This window comes from Panthera pardus, unplaced genomic scaffold, assembly GCF_024362965.1.
Source record: "Panthera pardus isolate Hobbes unplaced genomic scaffold, ASM2436296v1 HiC_scaffold_6, whole genome shotgun sequence".
Classification (NCBI taxonomy): Eukaryota; Metazoa; Chordata; class Mammalia; order Carnivora; family Felidae; genus Panthera; species Panthera pardus.
The window spans coordinates 10,367,518-10,381,199 of NW_026526991.1; the positions used below are offsets into that span (position 1 = coordinate 10,367,518).

Here is a 13,682-nt window from a genome sequence, read left to right on the forward strand (position 1 = left end):
CTTTCTGCTGTGGTCTTCACTTGCTCTGGACTGTGACTCTTTCTGGGGCTCTGACCTTTCCAGAAAACAGGCCCCCACAGGCCTGTGGGCTGCACTGAGGGGTTGGGGGGATGGGCGGAGAGGGAGATACAGCTGCAGTGGTATCCGCACGGCAGAGGGAGATCCGCACAGCAGTGGTCCCCATGCTCACTTCGCACCTGGGGGCTCCTGAGGTCGGCTTGTGTGCCAAGATGCCCGCTGAGCTCAGGCCCTCTCCTGTGAGCGCCTTCGAGGTCCTGCAGGACCCCTGGCCGCCTAGGCCTCCCTTCCGGTGGCCCTCAGGCGTCCCCTCTGGGCCCTCCATGCCTGAGCACAGTGGCGCTGTCCCAGGGCTAAGCAATGGTGCTCCCTTGCAGGGCTCCCTGCGGACTGCCGTGGGCGCTGGGAGAACTTCGTGGAGGAGACACTGGCGGAGACCAACCGCAGGAACGCTGTGGACCTGGTGAGGGGCTCAGCTGTTCCCGTGGCACGGCATCCGTTGGTGCTGCGGCCATGCCTTCCTGTCCGGTGGCGCGGCGGGGGGTGGGGGGGTGGTGGGGTGTGTGTGTGTGTGTGTGTGTGTGTGTGTGTGTGTGTGTGTGTGTCCGTCCGTCCACACGGCCCTGAATGCGTGCAGTGGTCTCTGCCTCTGTGTCCTGAACACCGACTTGTCCTGCCTCGGGCCCCAGTGGCCCCCTAAAGCCTCAGCAGAGCCGGCCTGGCCCCTTGACCCTTCCCTGTCCCCTCAGGAGCCCTAGTGTGTTCTCGAGGGCTCCTGATTCCCGAGGCCTGGTGTGCCCTACACCAAGGGGAGGGGCGAGGGGGCAGCAGCCCCGGGGGCTCACGTCCACCCACTCTGGCTGTTTCAGGTAAGCACCCACCACCTTCACCCCTCGAGTGAGGATGAGGACATGGAGGGCGTTTTCCCTAATGAGCTGTCCCTGCAGCAGGTGCGTGTGGCCGCTCTGCACAAGCTCAGGCAGCCCTTCCCGCCCTTGGCAGCGCTCAGTCTCCAGGGCGTTGCCAGGCTGCTGCGGGAAACAGCCCAGGGGAGTGTGCTTGTCCCCACGCACCAGGCTCGAGCAGGGGAGGGGCCAGACGTGCAGCACCCTCGCCCCTTAATGAGGGGGGAACCCCCAGAGCCACATCGATGAGACCCTTGGGGACCCGGTGGATGACCTTTAAAGTAAACGAGGCTCTTTGGACGCGACCCTGCGTGCATGTCATCCGGTTGGGAGGACCCCGTGAAGCAGCAGAGTGAGCTTTTCTGGGAGCAGCTCCGTCTGAGGCCGCCTTGCGCCCCCCTCCCCGCCAGGCTTTCTCCGAGTACCAGGTCCAGCAGATGACAGCCACCTTCGTGGATCAGTTTGGCTTCAATGACGAGGAGTTTGCAGACCAGGATGACAGTGTCAAGTGAGCTCCCATCATGCTCTCTGGCCCCTAAACCATGTCCACCCCACCTGGGATCCTGTCACCTGGGTGCCTCCCTCCTGTCACCACATCCCACATTTGAGCCTTCACCATCTCCCACCACCTTGTCCCTCTTGGAAAGGAGCTGGGTTCTGCCCATTGTGACCAGGTTCCAGGCCTGCAGGAGGGGCTGGGCTGCAACACCCTCTGGGGAGGCAGATTGTCACCGTGCAGACCAGGGACAGAGGGGCCTGGGTGGAAAACGAGTGAGTGTGAGGAGGGAGGCAGGACGGAGAGCTGCCCCCTTTGTCCGAGGCCCCCATTTACTTACACTCAAGGGGACAGGTGGATGTCCCCGGGGCATCAGGGCATGGATGGTTGCAGGGCAAGCCCCAGGTGGCCCCATGCTGACCATGTCCCTTGTTGCTGCAGTGCTCCCTTCGACAGGATTGCTGAGATAAACTTCAGCATCGATGCTGACGAGGACAGTGTGAGTCCACAGCTCCATGCTCATTAGAAGTGGATGGGGACACTGGTGGGTGGGCAGTATGGGGACACAGGGCTGCTTTGTGGAGCCAAGCCCCCCATCCTGGGATCCCCCTGTCTGACTCAGCCCCTCTGGGAGCCCAACCCCCCATCCCATGCCCCCCCTGTCTGGCTCAGCCCCTCCCGGAGCCATTGCCACTATGTGGGTGATGTTGCCTGCAGCCCAGCGCAGCTCTGTTTGAGGCCTGCTGCAGTGACCACATCCAGCCTTTTGACGATGATGAGGAGGATGACATCTGGGAGGACAAGGAGACGCACTGCACTGCCCGAGTGACGGCTAGAGCCAGGTGTGAGGCCCACCTGTCCTCCTCCAGCCTCCTGAGGCAGAGAGGTCCCAGAAGGCTGTGTGTGCACTCCCAGCCCCACGCCAGCCACGATGTTCTGGGTGCACAAGAGGGGACACTCTGGGGCACCCCATGTTGGTGCTGGCTGGTGGCTGCTCTGACCATGTGTCTTTCCCCAGGTTTGGGGGCCCTCACACCTCAGAGAGCTGCTCAAAGAATGGCCTGGAGCGTGGAGGCCAGGACAGGAAGGAGGGCTTGGAAGCAGACAAGGATGTGGCTCTGGCAGGTGCCCCTCTGGCCTCAGCCCAGAAGGAAGGTCCTCGCTTGGAGGGTGGCTCAGAAGGTAGATGCTGGGGACACAGGGTTCAGGCTGGGCAGGGGACTTGGGCAGGGACACAGGCCCTGGCCTGTGCATGGTGGTGGTGGTGGGGGGTGTTCTGCCGTGGGCCTGCTGTCTGTTGTCTGCAGACTCTGTGCCCAAGCTTGCAGGTGATGCTCCAGAAGGCAGCAGTGTCCCCACAACCCCCAGCTGTGCCAATGCAGGATTGGTAGCAGATGCTTTGGCCCAGATCTTGGCTGCCCCCCTGCCCCCTGTCGAGGTCACTCTGCCACATTGCCATGGCTGGTGGCCGGCCGGTGTCCACTGGTCTTGTCGGGGAAGGCATGCCCTGCGGCACTTCTTGCGGAGCCCCAGGGCTGTGAAGGCAGGTGGGACTCACCTGTGGGTCAGGGCTGCCTGGACGGCTGTGTCTCCCCCCAGCAGGCGCCTCGTGGGCAGTATTTGAGGAGACGGTGAACTCGCCAGTGCCGGTTCCAGGAGTGGCGGTGGATGTGGGTTCCGGCGTGTGGGCATCCAGCACCCCCAGCCCTTCGGCTTTGGAGGAAAAAGGCTGGGCCAAGTTCACCGACTTCCAGCCTTTCTGCTGGTGAGGTGGGGCGGGCCAGGAGGTCACCCCATCTGCCTCTGGGGGTGGCATCTCCCTGGCCGGGGCTCAGCCTTGCCTTCCACAGCTCCGAGTCGGGGCCCAGGTGCAGCTCCCCGGTGGACACGGGCCACGGCGGTGCCCAGGATAGCCTGACCCAGGGCCCAGAGAGGACCCGTGAGTAGGAGGGGCTCTGAGCACAGGCAGTGGGAGGATGTAGCCAAGACCCCACTGTGGCTCCCTGTCCCCCTGGTGATACTGGGGTTTGCACATCTCCCAGAGGGCCCAGGCATAGGGCGGGTAGCCCTCGGGGTGTGCATGTCACTGGCCTGCACCCATCTGTGCTGCCAGGGCCTCTGGCGGACAGTGAGGGCCTTCCCAACCCAGGCCAGTCTCCCCAGGCCTTGCTTTCTCCATGCAGGTCACCTGAGTGCACTGTGCCACCTCAGTGGCCGTTATGGGGCCTGTTCAAGGTCCTTGACCCTGTGCCCCTCATCAGACAGGCTTGGAAGCTCCACAGGGTATCAGAGCCACACCGAGAGGGAGTTAGAAGTCACAGGGCTAAGTGGGGGCCCTCCTGGCCTGGGGGAGGAGAGCCCCTTTGTACAGTTCCTGTAAATACACAGATGCACGTGTGGGCTTAAGGACCCTGAGACCGCGCCCTGCGGCCCCTGCGGCCCCTCCGTCCTCAGCTCCCTATCCTGTAGTAGGCCCAGCTTCCCCATGTGCCTGGAACGCGTGTGTCACCAGGAAGGCACCCCCAGTGGTTTCCGACAACACTGAGGATGAGCAGAAGATGGCAGGTGCCTTGGAGACTGTCAGCATGGGTCCCAGCCGGGAGACCCCCCTGCTGCCTGCATCAGTCCCCAGGTGTGCAGGGTCCCTAGGTCCCCAGCACTCTGCTCACCTAATGCCCTGCTGGCCCTGTGACCCTGAGGATGCTGACTTTTGGGGGGTGGGGGGTGGGTAGGGATGCCTGTTCGTCTAAGTGGAAGCTCGGGGTCAGGGATGCTTTCTTCACACAGGGAGAGCACAGGGGCTGAATGTCCCGCCTTGGGGACTTGGGGATGGGGCTGCCCCAGATGGTGGGGAGGGGCCGTGGCCTCTCAGGCAGGAGGGAGGGTCTCTGAGGACGTCCTTGGGTCACAGGAGTCCTGACTGGGGGCATCCTCCCTGCAAGCTCCCCTGCACGCATCCCTCCTTCACCCACAGGAAGGCCCAGGCCTTTGGGATCCGTCATTGGATGGACAGACCCCTCCTGGCTGGGCACGGTGGGGAGGCAAGCTGCATAAGGAGCTGTGAAAATAGGGAACTGGGGGCCAGTGGGGCACTTGAAAGAGAAGGATGGTGGAGCTGAAGTTTACAGGGGCGAGGGGGGGGGGGCAGTCCCCCAGCAGGAGAGGACAAGGACCAGATGTGTGACAGTGGGAACAGCCGTGGAGTCTCCTTCCCCCTACCCCCCAGCCCGCTGCCCCAGCCCTGGTGGTCCCGCAGGTTTGGGGCTCAGTCCATCCCATTGGTGGCGGTCCAGCTCTGGCTCACAGCATGCTCGTTCTCAGGACCCCAGACAATAAGGCCTGTCCCTCAGGGGGCACAGCTAGGAGCCAGCGGGGCCAGGCAAGGAGGCAGGGCCCCAGGCCCCTGAGTGGTGATCCTTGGGTTAAAGGCATACATGGTTCTTGAATGGGTTTAATTCCTTCTCAAAGTGCAGAATCATTGCAAGTCTCAAAGCCTCTTCCTCTTTTCCTAACTTCCCTGCCTAAAAACCAGCTTTGCTCTGAGAAGCAAATTATGTTCTGAAAGCAAGTGGGCCATTTCCGGAGCTGCCTGCAGGACTCTGGTCCCAGCCTGCCTGTGGGTGAGCCCTCAGGCTGTGCCCACCTAGGCCAACACCTGGTCACCAGGCTTTAATGTAGGGCGTTTCTTATGCTGCCCGTGGCTCCCCCACCTTCACCGGCTCCCAGGGGTCCTTGTACGGTTGGAGCTGACCTTATACGTAATTGAAGCAAGCACTGGGCAGGTGTGGGCTGAATGGAGGAGCCATGGGCTCGCTCTCCTGGGCTGCAGCAAGAAGGGCTGTGAAGACCAGAGCCCGGCACTGGGGCTGGTGTCCTGAGGCCACTGGTTCTTGACCTTTCCAGTTACAGGAGGGACCATTTCTGGGCACATGGCCCATGGGCTGCCTTTTAAAAATTTTTTTTAACATTTATTTATTATTGAGAGACAGACACAGAGAGTGAGCAGGGGAGGGGTAGAGAGAGGCAGAGACACAGAATCTGAAGTAGGCTCCAGACTCTGAGCTGTCCGCACAGAGCCTGGCTTGAACTCACAAACTGTGAGATCATGACCTGAGCCGAAGTCAGACGCTCAGCCGACTGAGCCACCCAGGCGCCCCCCATGGGCTCTCTCAAGTGGGCTGGGTGTGGTGCAGTTAGTGAGGGTCGCTGGAAGTATTGAGGGGAGCATGTTGCATACCGGGGGTGGGGAGCTGTCTGGAGAGAGACCAGCTCAGGGCAAGCACTACCTGGAAGGTCTGAGGTCTCGGTGGACAGGCAGGTGATCTCTGGTGTTTGTGGAACTTGGGTGGTGGTGGGGGGAGGGGGGGGCGCAGAACCACACTGGAACCCAGAGCCCAGGTAACTGGAGCCTGTGTCTGCCGTACAGGGCTGAGTGCACCGCCAGCACGCTGTCAGACCCCACCTCCCCTGCACCTGCAGAAGCAACCTTCCCCCCAGCTGTGGCTGTCCCCCCTGAGGCTGCTGTGGCGGCCACCACGGCGCCGGGCAAGGCCAGTCCCGCCCCAGCTGCCCTGCCAGTTGCTCCTGTGTTGAGCGGGGCGGTTCCAACAGGGCCCGTAGCGGCCATCACCACTGCAGCCCCATCCACATGCACAGCAGCCATCCTGGGGACAGCGACAAAAGACAGGTGAGCCGGTCAGGCTGGGGGAAGGGGACCGGACGGGACCCTTGGGACCAAGGGCTCTAACCCCCCACTCGTCTTCCTGCAGGAAGATGGACGCACCACCACCTGCAGGAGCCACCTTGAACGGCCCCGTGTGATGCTGCTGCTGCTCAGCCGTGGCGCGCCCTTAATCGAGAAAACTACCTGGTGATGCAATTTGTCTTTTTTAATTTAATTTAATTTTATTTTAAAATAAATGCTGCATTGGTAAAGCTGGCAGTTGGAACCAGTTGGACAGCCCAGCTTGCGTCTCTCCTGCCTGACCCCACGTGGGCCTCGAGTCCAGCGAGTCCAGCTCCGCGCACAGCAATAAGGCCTCAGATGTGCGCTCTGCCGGCGGGAGCCAGGGGCCAGAGCCCCAAGACACCGTGCGGACTGAGGGCCACGACGGGCATGGACGTCACAGGCTCTAAGCCTCGGTTTTTACTGATTATTATTTTTTTTAAACAAACGCAGGAAAGAGCCACGTGTTTGCACTTTTGTGTCCAGCCACAACGAAGGGTCTCCCTGGCTCTGGGGACAAATGTGGGTCTGGAGCTGGACTGGCCAGACAGGGTCTTAGCTGCCCAGTGGCCCTGGGAGCCGGCCTTGAGCCAGGCTGCGAAATTTGACTGCCTTAAAATAAGACCCTCACGGCCCGGTGGGCAGTTGGGGCACCTGGCAGGGGCTGGCCATGGGCGTGCAGGATAGGGGCACAGGGGGTGCAGAGACTGGCTTCGGCGACGCCAGGTGGGGTGGGGGGGGGGGGGTGGTGCACCTGTCGGGGAGGGCAGGGCCAGGCCATGCTGTCCTGGAGGGGTCTGCAGGATTATTTTATGTTGAGTCCATTTTTAATGTTCTGATAATCTGACAGGGCACCCGAGACCCCCAACTCCCAATAAAAGCTGTGTTATTATTCTTACTGACAAACCTGTGTGTTGTTCAGCCGTAGGCCCTGGAGCCCTAGCCTGGCCGGCAGCAGGGGGGTCACTGCTGCCTCCGCCCCCGCCCCGCGTTGGCAGTAGTGTCTCAGAACTGATGCAAGTTGAGAGCTTTTTTTCTTTGTAAAACAGGCTCTGCCTACAGCCGACCGAAGGGCCACCTGGTCCTCACCAGCCAGGCAGCGGGGGCAGCCAGCAGGGCCTCCCTGGTCACGGAGGGCCTGGATGTGGGTCTGTGTACTCATCAGTGCCTCCATTCCTCCTAAGCAGCTGTGGTCCTGCGCTGACCTCGCCCTGTGGCCCCTGCTTTGGTGACTTCTGACCTCCTCTCTTGAGACAGCCTCCGTGTGAAATCAGGCAGGCACAGGACCCCAGGTGTGGATCTCCTGGGTGTTGGGAACCTTAGTCCAACAGCTATCCACTATGTGACCCAGAGAGAACCCGGGGGCTCTCCTCACAACTCACCTGATACCACCAGTGGGTCCTTCCTGTGCCTGTGTCCACACCTGCTCACCTCCCACCTGACAGGTGCTACCTACCACCTGTCAGGCCCCTCCACACCACCAGCCCCTCTGGCTGGGAATCTGACTCACCACCGTCCCAGACCACTGTGGAATGTTCTTGGCTTATGTGACACCTACACCCCAATCCCACACACCCCACCTGACAGGCACCTGGTACAGGTAGGGCTCTGGTCCCGGTGGGACTCACGTTTGTGTGGGGAAGGAGGAGAGTGATCACAGTGGCACCCATCATGCCCCGGACAGAGGCCAGGGTGCAGGGAAGGGGGTGGGCAGGCATCTGGAGCAAACTTCCCAGAGCCCCCACCCCCCAAACATAAGGAGCCCCCCACTCCTCAGGATCTCCCTCCCAGATTCCCTCCCATCGACTCTCATCTGATCAGGGAACAAACAAATCTCAGCCACCCATCCTCCAGCCATTCTGACTCTGCTCTCCGGACAGCCTTCTGGGGGCCACACAAATGGCCGATACCAGCTCCCCTTAGTGAACTCCTGCCCTCCTCACGTCACACCTCTAGATGGCCACCTTCTGTCTGAGGGCTGCTTGGGTGGGGACGGGGGAGGTGTCTTTCTCTTCGGCTGTGCCAGCCCCAAGGCCACCCCTGAGGGTGACTGGGCACCAAGCTAGGCCCTGATGAAGCTGCCTCCACCCCCAGGGCCATGGATTCCCTAGCAGCAGAACTCGGCCCCCACACGGTGGCCCTGGGTCCTGGACCGAGTGGGTGGCGGGTGGCGGTGCTCTGGGCAGGGCGAGGACACACAGGCATGTGGTGGTGTTAGTTTCTCTCTTTATAGACTCTGGTTCTAGGAACAGGGTGCCTGCGGTTGGCCAGCTGGGACCAGCACGCTGACGGGCAGGGGGGCTGGGCAGGAGCGGTCTATTTACAGGCCCGCCGCAAGGGCTGTACCATGGCCGCCTCCCGGCCGGCGCTCACCCATAACTCCAAAATAAGTTAGAGCTGGCCAGGTGGGCGGGGGCGGGCAGGGGGCGGGAGCTGGCAGGGACTGTACACATAAGTTTGGGGGCGGGACCTCAATACTGTCGAGGGTGGGGGCTGTAAACATGGCCGGGGGGCCCTGCCCACCCCTAGTGGTCTCTAACGGCTGGACGCAGAGCAGCCGGGGCAGAGCTGGGCTCAGGCATCTGACAGGCAGCTCTGGATCTGGTCCACCCACTGCTGGGCTGAGGGCACGTCCTGGGCACAGAAGTTGTAAACGCGACGCGTCGTCTTCACCTGGGGATGGCGGGTTGCTGACTCCACAGTCCCACCCCCACAGAGCACCCCGCCCCCCGCCATCCCTGGGCCCTGGCCACAGCTCACGTCAAAGAAGGCTTTCTCGTCCACGGTCTTGGGGGCCCCCATGGTAGGAGTGCCAGGAGCCACTGCTTCCACTTCGGCCAGATCGATGACACCCTTGCACTCCGTATCCACACGGTGGTCATAGTAGCGGAGCTGAGGGGTGGGGTGGGGAGAGCAGGAAGTCAGGGCACAGCCCCTCCCTCTCCCGAACTGCTAACCTCTTTCCGCCCCCCCTCCAGCCCACCGACCACTCACCTGGTGCTTGGTCTTGTCCAGAACGAACCAGCGGGCCTTCCAGGGCTTCATGAAGGCCCCCTTCTTGTACAGGGTACCCTCGTAGGACCTGAATTCACAGCAGAACCAGGGACTGGCTGGCCATGAGGGCCTGGACAAGCCCAGACACTAGCAGTTCCCACCCCAACCCTCGAACCAGACCAGCCCCAGAAGCAAGACCAAGGCTCCTGCCCCCAAAGAGCCCCAAGGCTGGACTGGCCAGGAAGGCCACGAAGCAGCCTTGGGTTTGTTCCTAGTAAGGAGATGGAAAAGCAGCCCCCCACCCCTCACCTCTGGCATGACCGACACCAGAGAGGGTCCCGCATCAGGACCTCAGAGCAGCAGCCCCACATGTAGCAGGTAGGTCTGGGGAGGTAACTGTAGCAACAGGGCCCCCCTCTCCAGGCCTGGAAAGTAGGATGCGGTCTGCCAGGCCCCAACCTCACCCGGTACCTTGCCTACCCTCACAGGTGCCCCACAGCCGCTGCCCCTCTGCTCCTCTGCAGCCGCCATGGCTCAGCTGTGCTCACTGACTGGTTCTATGGCCCAAACCCCTTCTAAGCCCTCCCGCTTTTCCCTAGCAACTGTCAGCTTGTGCTCGGCCACTGTTACGGCGCCCCCCACAGATCCACCTAAGAAAGGGCTACAGTTCCCCAGGGGCTCCCACCCCCAATCTGAGAGCTGTCCAGCACCCAGAGCCCCCAGCGCGGAGGACCCCACGCTGACGCGGGAGGTGGGAGGTGTGCTCACACCTGTTCTCACTCTCAGCTGTCTGGAACTGGCTGTACAAGGTGCTGGTGCTGCGGCGGGCGGCCTGCCGGGAGCCGGATGCCGTTGAGCCGCTGCTCTGGTCGCTGTCCAGGCTGAGGCTCAGAGTGGAGCCCACAGGCCCCTCCTGCAGGTAGACACCTAGCGAGCGGCGGTGGTGGGGCACGCTGGACACCAGCAGGGAGCTGGGGGTGCCCTGGGGGCAGGAAGAGGGCCTGTGTCAGGGCCGGTGGCCTCCACTTGTCCTGACAGCAAGCTCACCCTGGCCACCCACGCCCACTCACACGTCCATCTGGCCGGCCTTCCAGGCGCTGTGCAGCCTTCACCCGGTCCCAGGTGTCCTTCCAGCGCTCAGGGGGTCGCCCCAGCTCCGTCTCCAGCCGCTGTAGCTCCTGGGGGAGAGTTGGAGAACTAAAATTATTCAGAAGAAAATATCCAGACTGGGGGCGCCTGGGTAGCTCAGTCGGTTGAGCGTCTGACTTCAGCCTGGGTCATGATCTCGCTGTCCGTGAGTTCGAGCCCTGCGTCGGGCTGTGTGCTGACTGCTCAGAGCCTGGAGCCTGTTTCAGGTTCTGTGTCTCCCTCTCTCCCTGCCCCTCCCCCCACTCATGCTCTGTCTCTGTCAATAATAAACAAACGTTAAAAAAAAAAATCAAAAAACAATATCCAGACTGAAACATGAAAAGACATAATCATGGAAAACAAGAAAGTGAAGTGACAGACTGGAGCACTAAGTGGGTTAAGGGTAGGGGGATGGGCAAAAACCATGATTTGGGCGCACCTGGGTGGCTCAGTCGGTTGAGCATCCAACTCCTGATTTCGAATCAGGTCATGATCTCATGGTTCATAAATTCAAGCCCCACGGCGGGCTCTGTGCAGACAGTATGGAGCCTGCTTGGGATCCAACCCTCCCCCCCCCCCCCCGCCCCCCAATCAATCTCTCTCTCAAAAATAAACATTTAAAAAAAATAAAAATTAAGAAAACAGTTATTTGGAGACAACAAAAGCTATTTCTGCAAAACTAGCAGGAGGCAACAAGCAACATAATAACCAAGCACTACAAACCCCAAACGAGATAAGCTACACACACACACACACACACACACACACACACTCCTGGATATTAGAGAAAAATGGCTAAAAAGCAAAAAGAAAATCCCAAAACCAGCCAGAAAAAAAAAAAAAAAGCTATGTTCTCTTCAAAAGAGCAAGAATGTCATTGCCAGGTGACAACATTTTCAGCCACGACACAGTGACTCAGTCCTTGGCTAATCCTCCTGCCATGAGCAGCTACAGAACTGGACAAGAACAGGAAGTCGTTTACAGATGTTGGACAGTCAGCAGTGTAGCACTGAAACCCTGGGATGGGACCACACCAGGGAGCCCTATAATCTTCTAGCTCTTTGCCTGGCCAGAATGCCAGGAGGTGGAGCCCAAGCAGAGCACTGCGTCCTGAGTTAAGGAGGCAGAGATGTGGGGCTTGGGGATGCTGACACACATGGGTCTACAGGGTGGCATGTGAGAGGGGAAGGAGCGGCACACAGAGCAGGAACCCTAGAAATCCAGAGGCCTCCTGGAGCCTTTGGCCAAAGTAAACTGTCAGGTGCCAGGCAAGATGTCACAAGGCCTGGCAGAGAGCAGCTATAGGAAGCTGTGAGCTAAATCCAAACTCTGGAGGTTACACAACCTGCAGGAAGATGCCGGGGATTCCCAACAGCCAGAGTGGATACCCTCGCTGAAGATCCCAAACCTTTAACTGAAACCCTGGAGAGGCCATGTCTGAGTCGGCCTCCTCTAACTCAAGGAGGAGAGCTTCTCTGGAACTGCCCTAATAAAGCCGAAGAACAACCCTTGAAAAAAAGATCTAAGTGACCCACAAGTTCATCAACTGAATGCAAGAATAAAACTCAAGACGCTTTAAAGGAAGACCACATAATCCTGATCCTCAACAATGCAGAATCCCCAATTACAAAAAACTTACAAAAAAAATTATTAGACAAAAAGACCGGAAAATGAGGTCCATAGTTAGGTGAAAAGTTGAAAGAAACAGACCCAGAAAAGAAACAGGTACTGGAATTACCACGTAAGAAATTCAAAACAGTTGTTATAAATATGTTTAAGATGTATAGTAAAAGATGGACACAATGGTTGAGCAGACGAGAATCTCTACAGGGAATAGAAACTATATTTAAAAAAAGAAGCAAATAGAAATTCTGGGGCTGAAAATATCTAAAATGAAAAATTCATTAGGTGAATATTAAATGTAAGTAGATACTAAACGTTAGAAGAGAGCAGTGAACTTGAAGGTAGGGTTGTGGAAATCATTCAAAATGAATAGCAAAGACAAAAAAAATCAGAAGGAAAAAACAAAACACAGCTTCAGGGGCCAATGGGACAATCAAGTCCCAGAGGAAAGGAGGGAGACATGGTGCAGAAAAAACTTTTAAAGAAATAATAGCCTTGAGGCGCCTGGGTGGCTGAGGCGTCTGACTTTGGCTCAGGTCACGATCTCCGCAGTTCGCGGGTTCGAGCCCCGCGTCGGGCTCTGTGCTGACAGCTCGGAGCCTGGAGCCTGGAGCCTGCTTCGGATTCTGTGTCTCCTCTCTGTCTGACCCTCCCCTGCTCACACTGTCTCTGTCTCTCCCTCTCTCTCAAAAATAAACATTAAAAAAAAAAAAATAGCCTAAAATGCATTAAATTTGATGGAAACTATCATCCCACACAGATCTAAAAAGCTGAAAGAGCTCCAAGCAGGATGAACAGAAAAACCCCAAATGAGGGGCTCCCAGCTGGCTCAGGCAGAGCAGCACACAACTCCATCTGGGGTTGTGAGTTTGAGGCCCGTGCTGGACGTAGAGATAAATAAAGAAAACTTCATAAAAAAATAAGGACACAACAGGCCCAGAGCCAAAACCCATTTTGCTTCTCCGAGCTCTCTGCTAGGCTGGGCTGCCACTTGCCGCAGATCTGGCCTCAGCTTCTCGATGTCTCTCTCCCTTCTTTGGCCAAAGCGCACTAAGTTGTCTCCAAGGTCAAAGCGTCCGGCAGACAATGGCAAGGCAGAGCCAGCAGAAATGGACAGCTGGTTCCATGGCAAACGTGGTAATTCGGCGTCAGCTAGTGCAGCCGCTCTGCCGTGCGGGTGCATACGGCGACCAGAGAGAGAGGGACGGAACCACAGGAAGGGAGGGATCAGTAACTGTCCCAGCTGGCGGGATACTGGATTGTTGCAGAACCAACCTGTAAACGATGCCAAGCAAAAGCACTGTGCACCTATTAAAATACGGCGTGACTGAAGAAATAAAGTACATTGGAGACCTTCAAAACAGAGACACAACACAGACGTTTCCAGGTAAACAGAAGTTGAGGGAACTATCACCGGCAGACCTGCGTCACCACAAATGCCCGAAGTTCTTTGGGCTGAGAGAAATGAAACCAGGTCAGATTGACACTGGAAATAGCAAATACAGAAGGCTTTTTCCTCATTTTCTAATTTTCTTCAAAACAAAGTTGACTACATAAAACACAGTATGCACCATGTGCTTCCATCATATGTGGAAGAAAAACACGTGAGGACAGAAGGGGGTGAGCGGGCGGCACTCCTGTACGTCCCGTGTAGAAGGTGGCACAGCCAACCCAAGACAGACTGTACCTGCGGACGCTGACGGCCACGAAAACGAACACAGGGAGGTACAGCTCAAAAGCGGAGCACAGGAGGTGGCCGAATACTGTAAAATGATCAATTGTTACGAGGGAA

At 58.5% G+C, this 13,682-nt stretch overlaps 2 protein-coding genes across 10 annotated transcripts in view; one reads left to right on the top strand and one right to left on the bottom strand.

The window, feature by feature from the left end:
- PPP6R2 (protein phosphatase 6 regulatory subunit 2) overlaps window positions 1-6,354 on the top strand; it is an 82,750-nt gene extending 76,396 nt beyond the window's left edge. For 3 of the 7 annotated variants that reach the window (XM_053895564.1, XM_019447312.2, XM_053895566.1), the window contains 11 exons: window positions 396-481; window positions 888-968; window positions 1,334-1,431; window positions 1,861-1,918; window positions 2,137-2,261; window positions 2,438-2,601; window positions 3,019-3,184; window positions 3,270-3,358; window positions 3,889-4,051; window positions 5,846-6,106; window positions 6,189-6,354. In XM_053895564.1, the coding sequence (XP_053751539.1) occupies window positions 396-481; window positions 888-968; window positions 1,334-1,431; window positions 1,861-1,918; window positions 2,137-2,261; window positions 2,438-2,601; window positions 3,019-3,184; window positions 3,270-3,358; window positions 3,889-4,051; window positions 5,846-6,106; window positions 6,189-6,240 (1,343 nt within the window). In that variant the 3' untranslated portion in view covers window positions 6,241-6,354. The remainder of the gene's footprint in view (window positions 1-395; window positions 482-887; window positions 969-1,333; window positions 1,432-1,860; window positions 1,919-2,136; window positions 2,262-2,437; window positions 2,602-3,018; window positions 3,185-3,269; window positions 3,359-3,888; window positions 4,052-5,845; window positions 6,107-6,188) is intronic. The other 4 variants (XM_019447314.2, XM_019447313.2, XM_053895565.1 and 1 more) reach the window with 4 other exon arrangements.
- Window positions 6,294-13,682, bottom strand: part of SBF1 (SET binding factor 1) — a 30,085-nt gene continuing 22,696 nt past the window's right edge. For all 3 annotated transcript variants that reach the window (XM_019447310.2, XM_019447309.2, XM_053895563.1), the window contains 5 exons: window positions 10,210-10,317; window positions 9,910-10,121; window positions 9,140-9,227; window positions 8,906-9,037; window positions 6,294-8,818 (listed from right to left, as the gene is read on the bottom strand). In XM_019447310.2, the coding sequence (XP_019302855.2) occupies window positions 8,720-8,818; window positions 8,906-9,037; window positions 9,140-9,227; window positions 9,910-10,121; window positions 10,210-10,317 (639 nt within the window). In that variant the 3' untranslated portion in view covers window positions 6,294-8,719. The remainder of the gene's footprint in view (window positions 8,819-8,905; window positions 9,038-9,139; window positions 9,228-9,909; window positions 10,122-10,209; window positions 10,318-13,682) is intronic.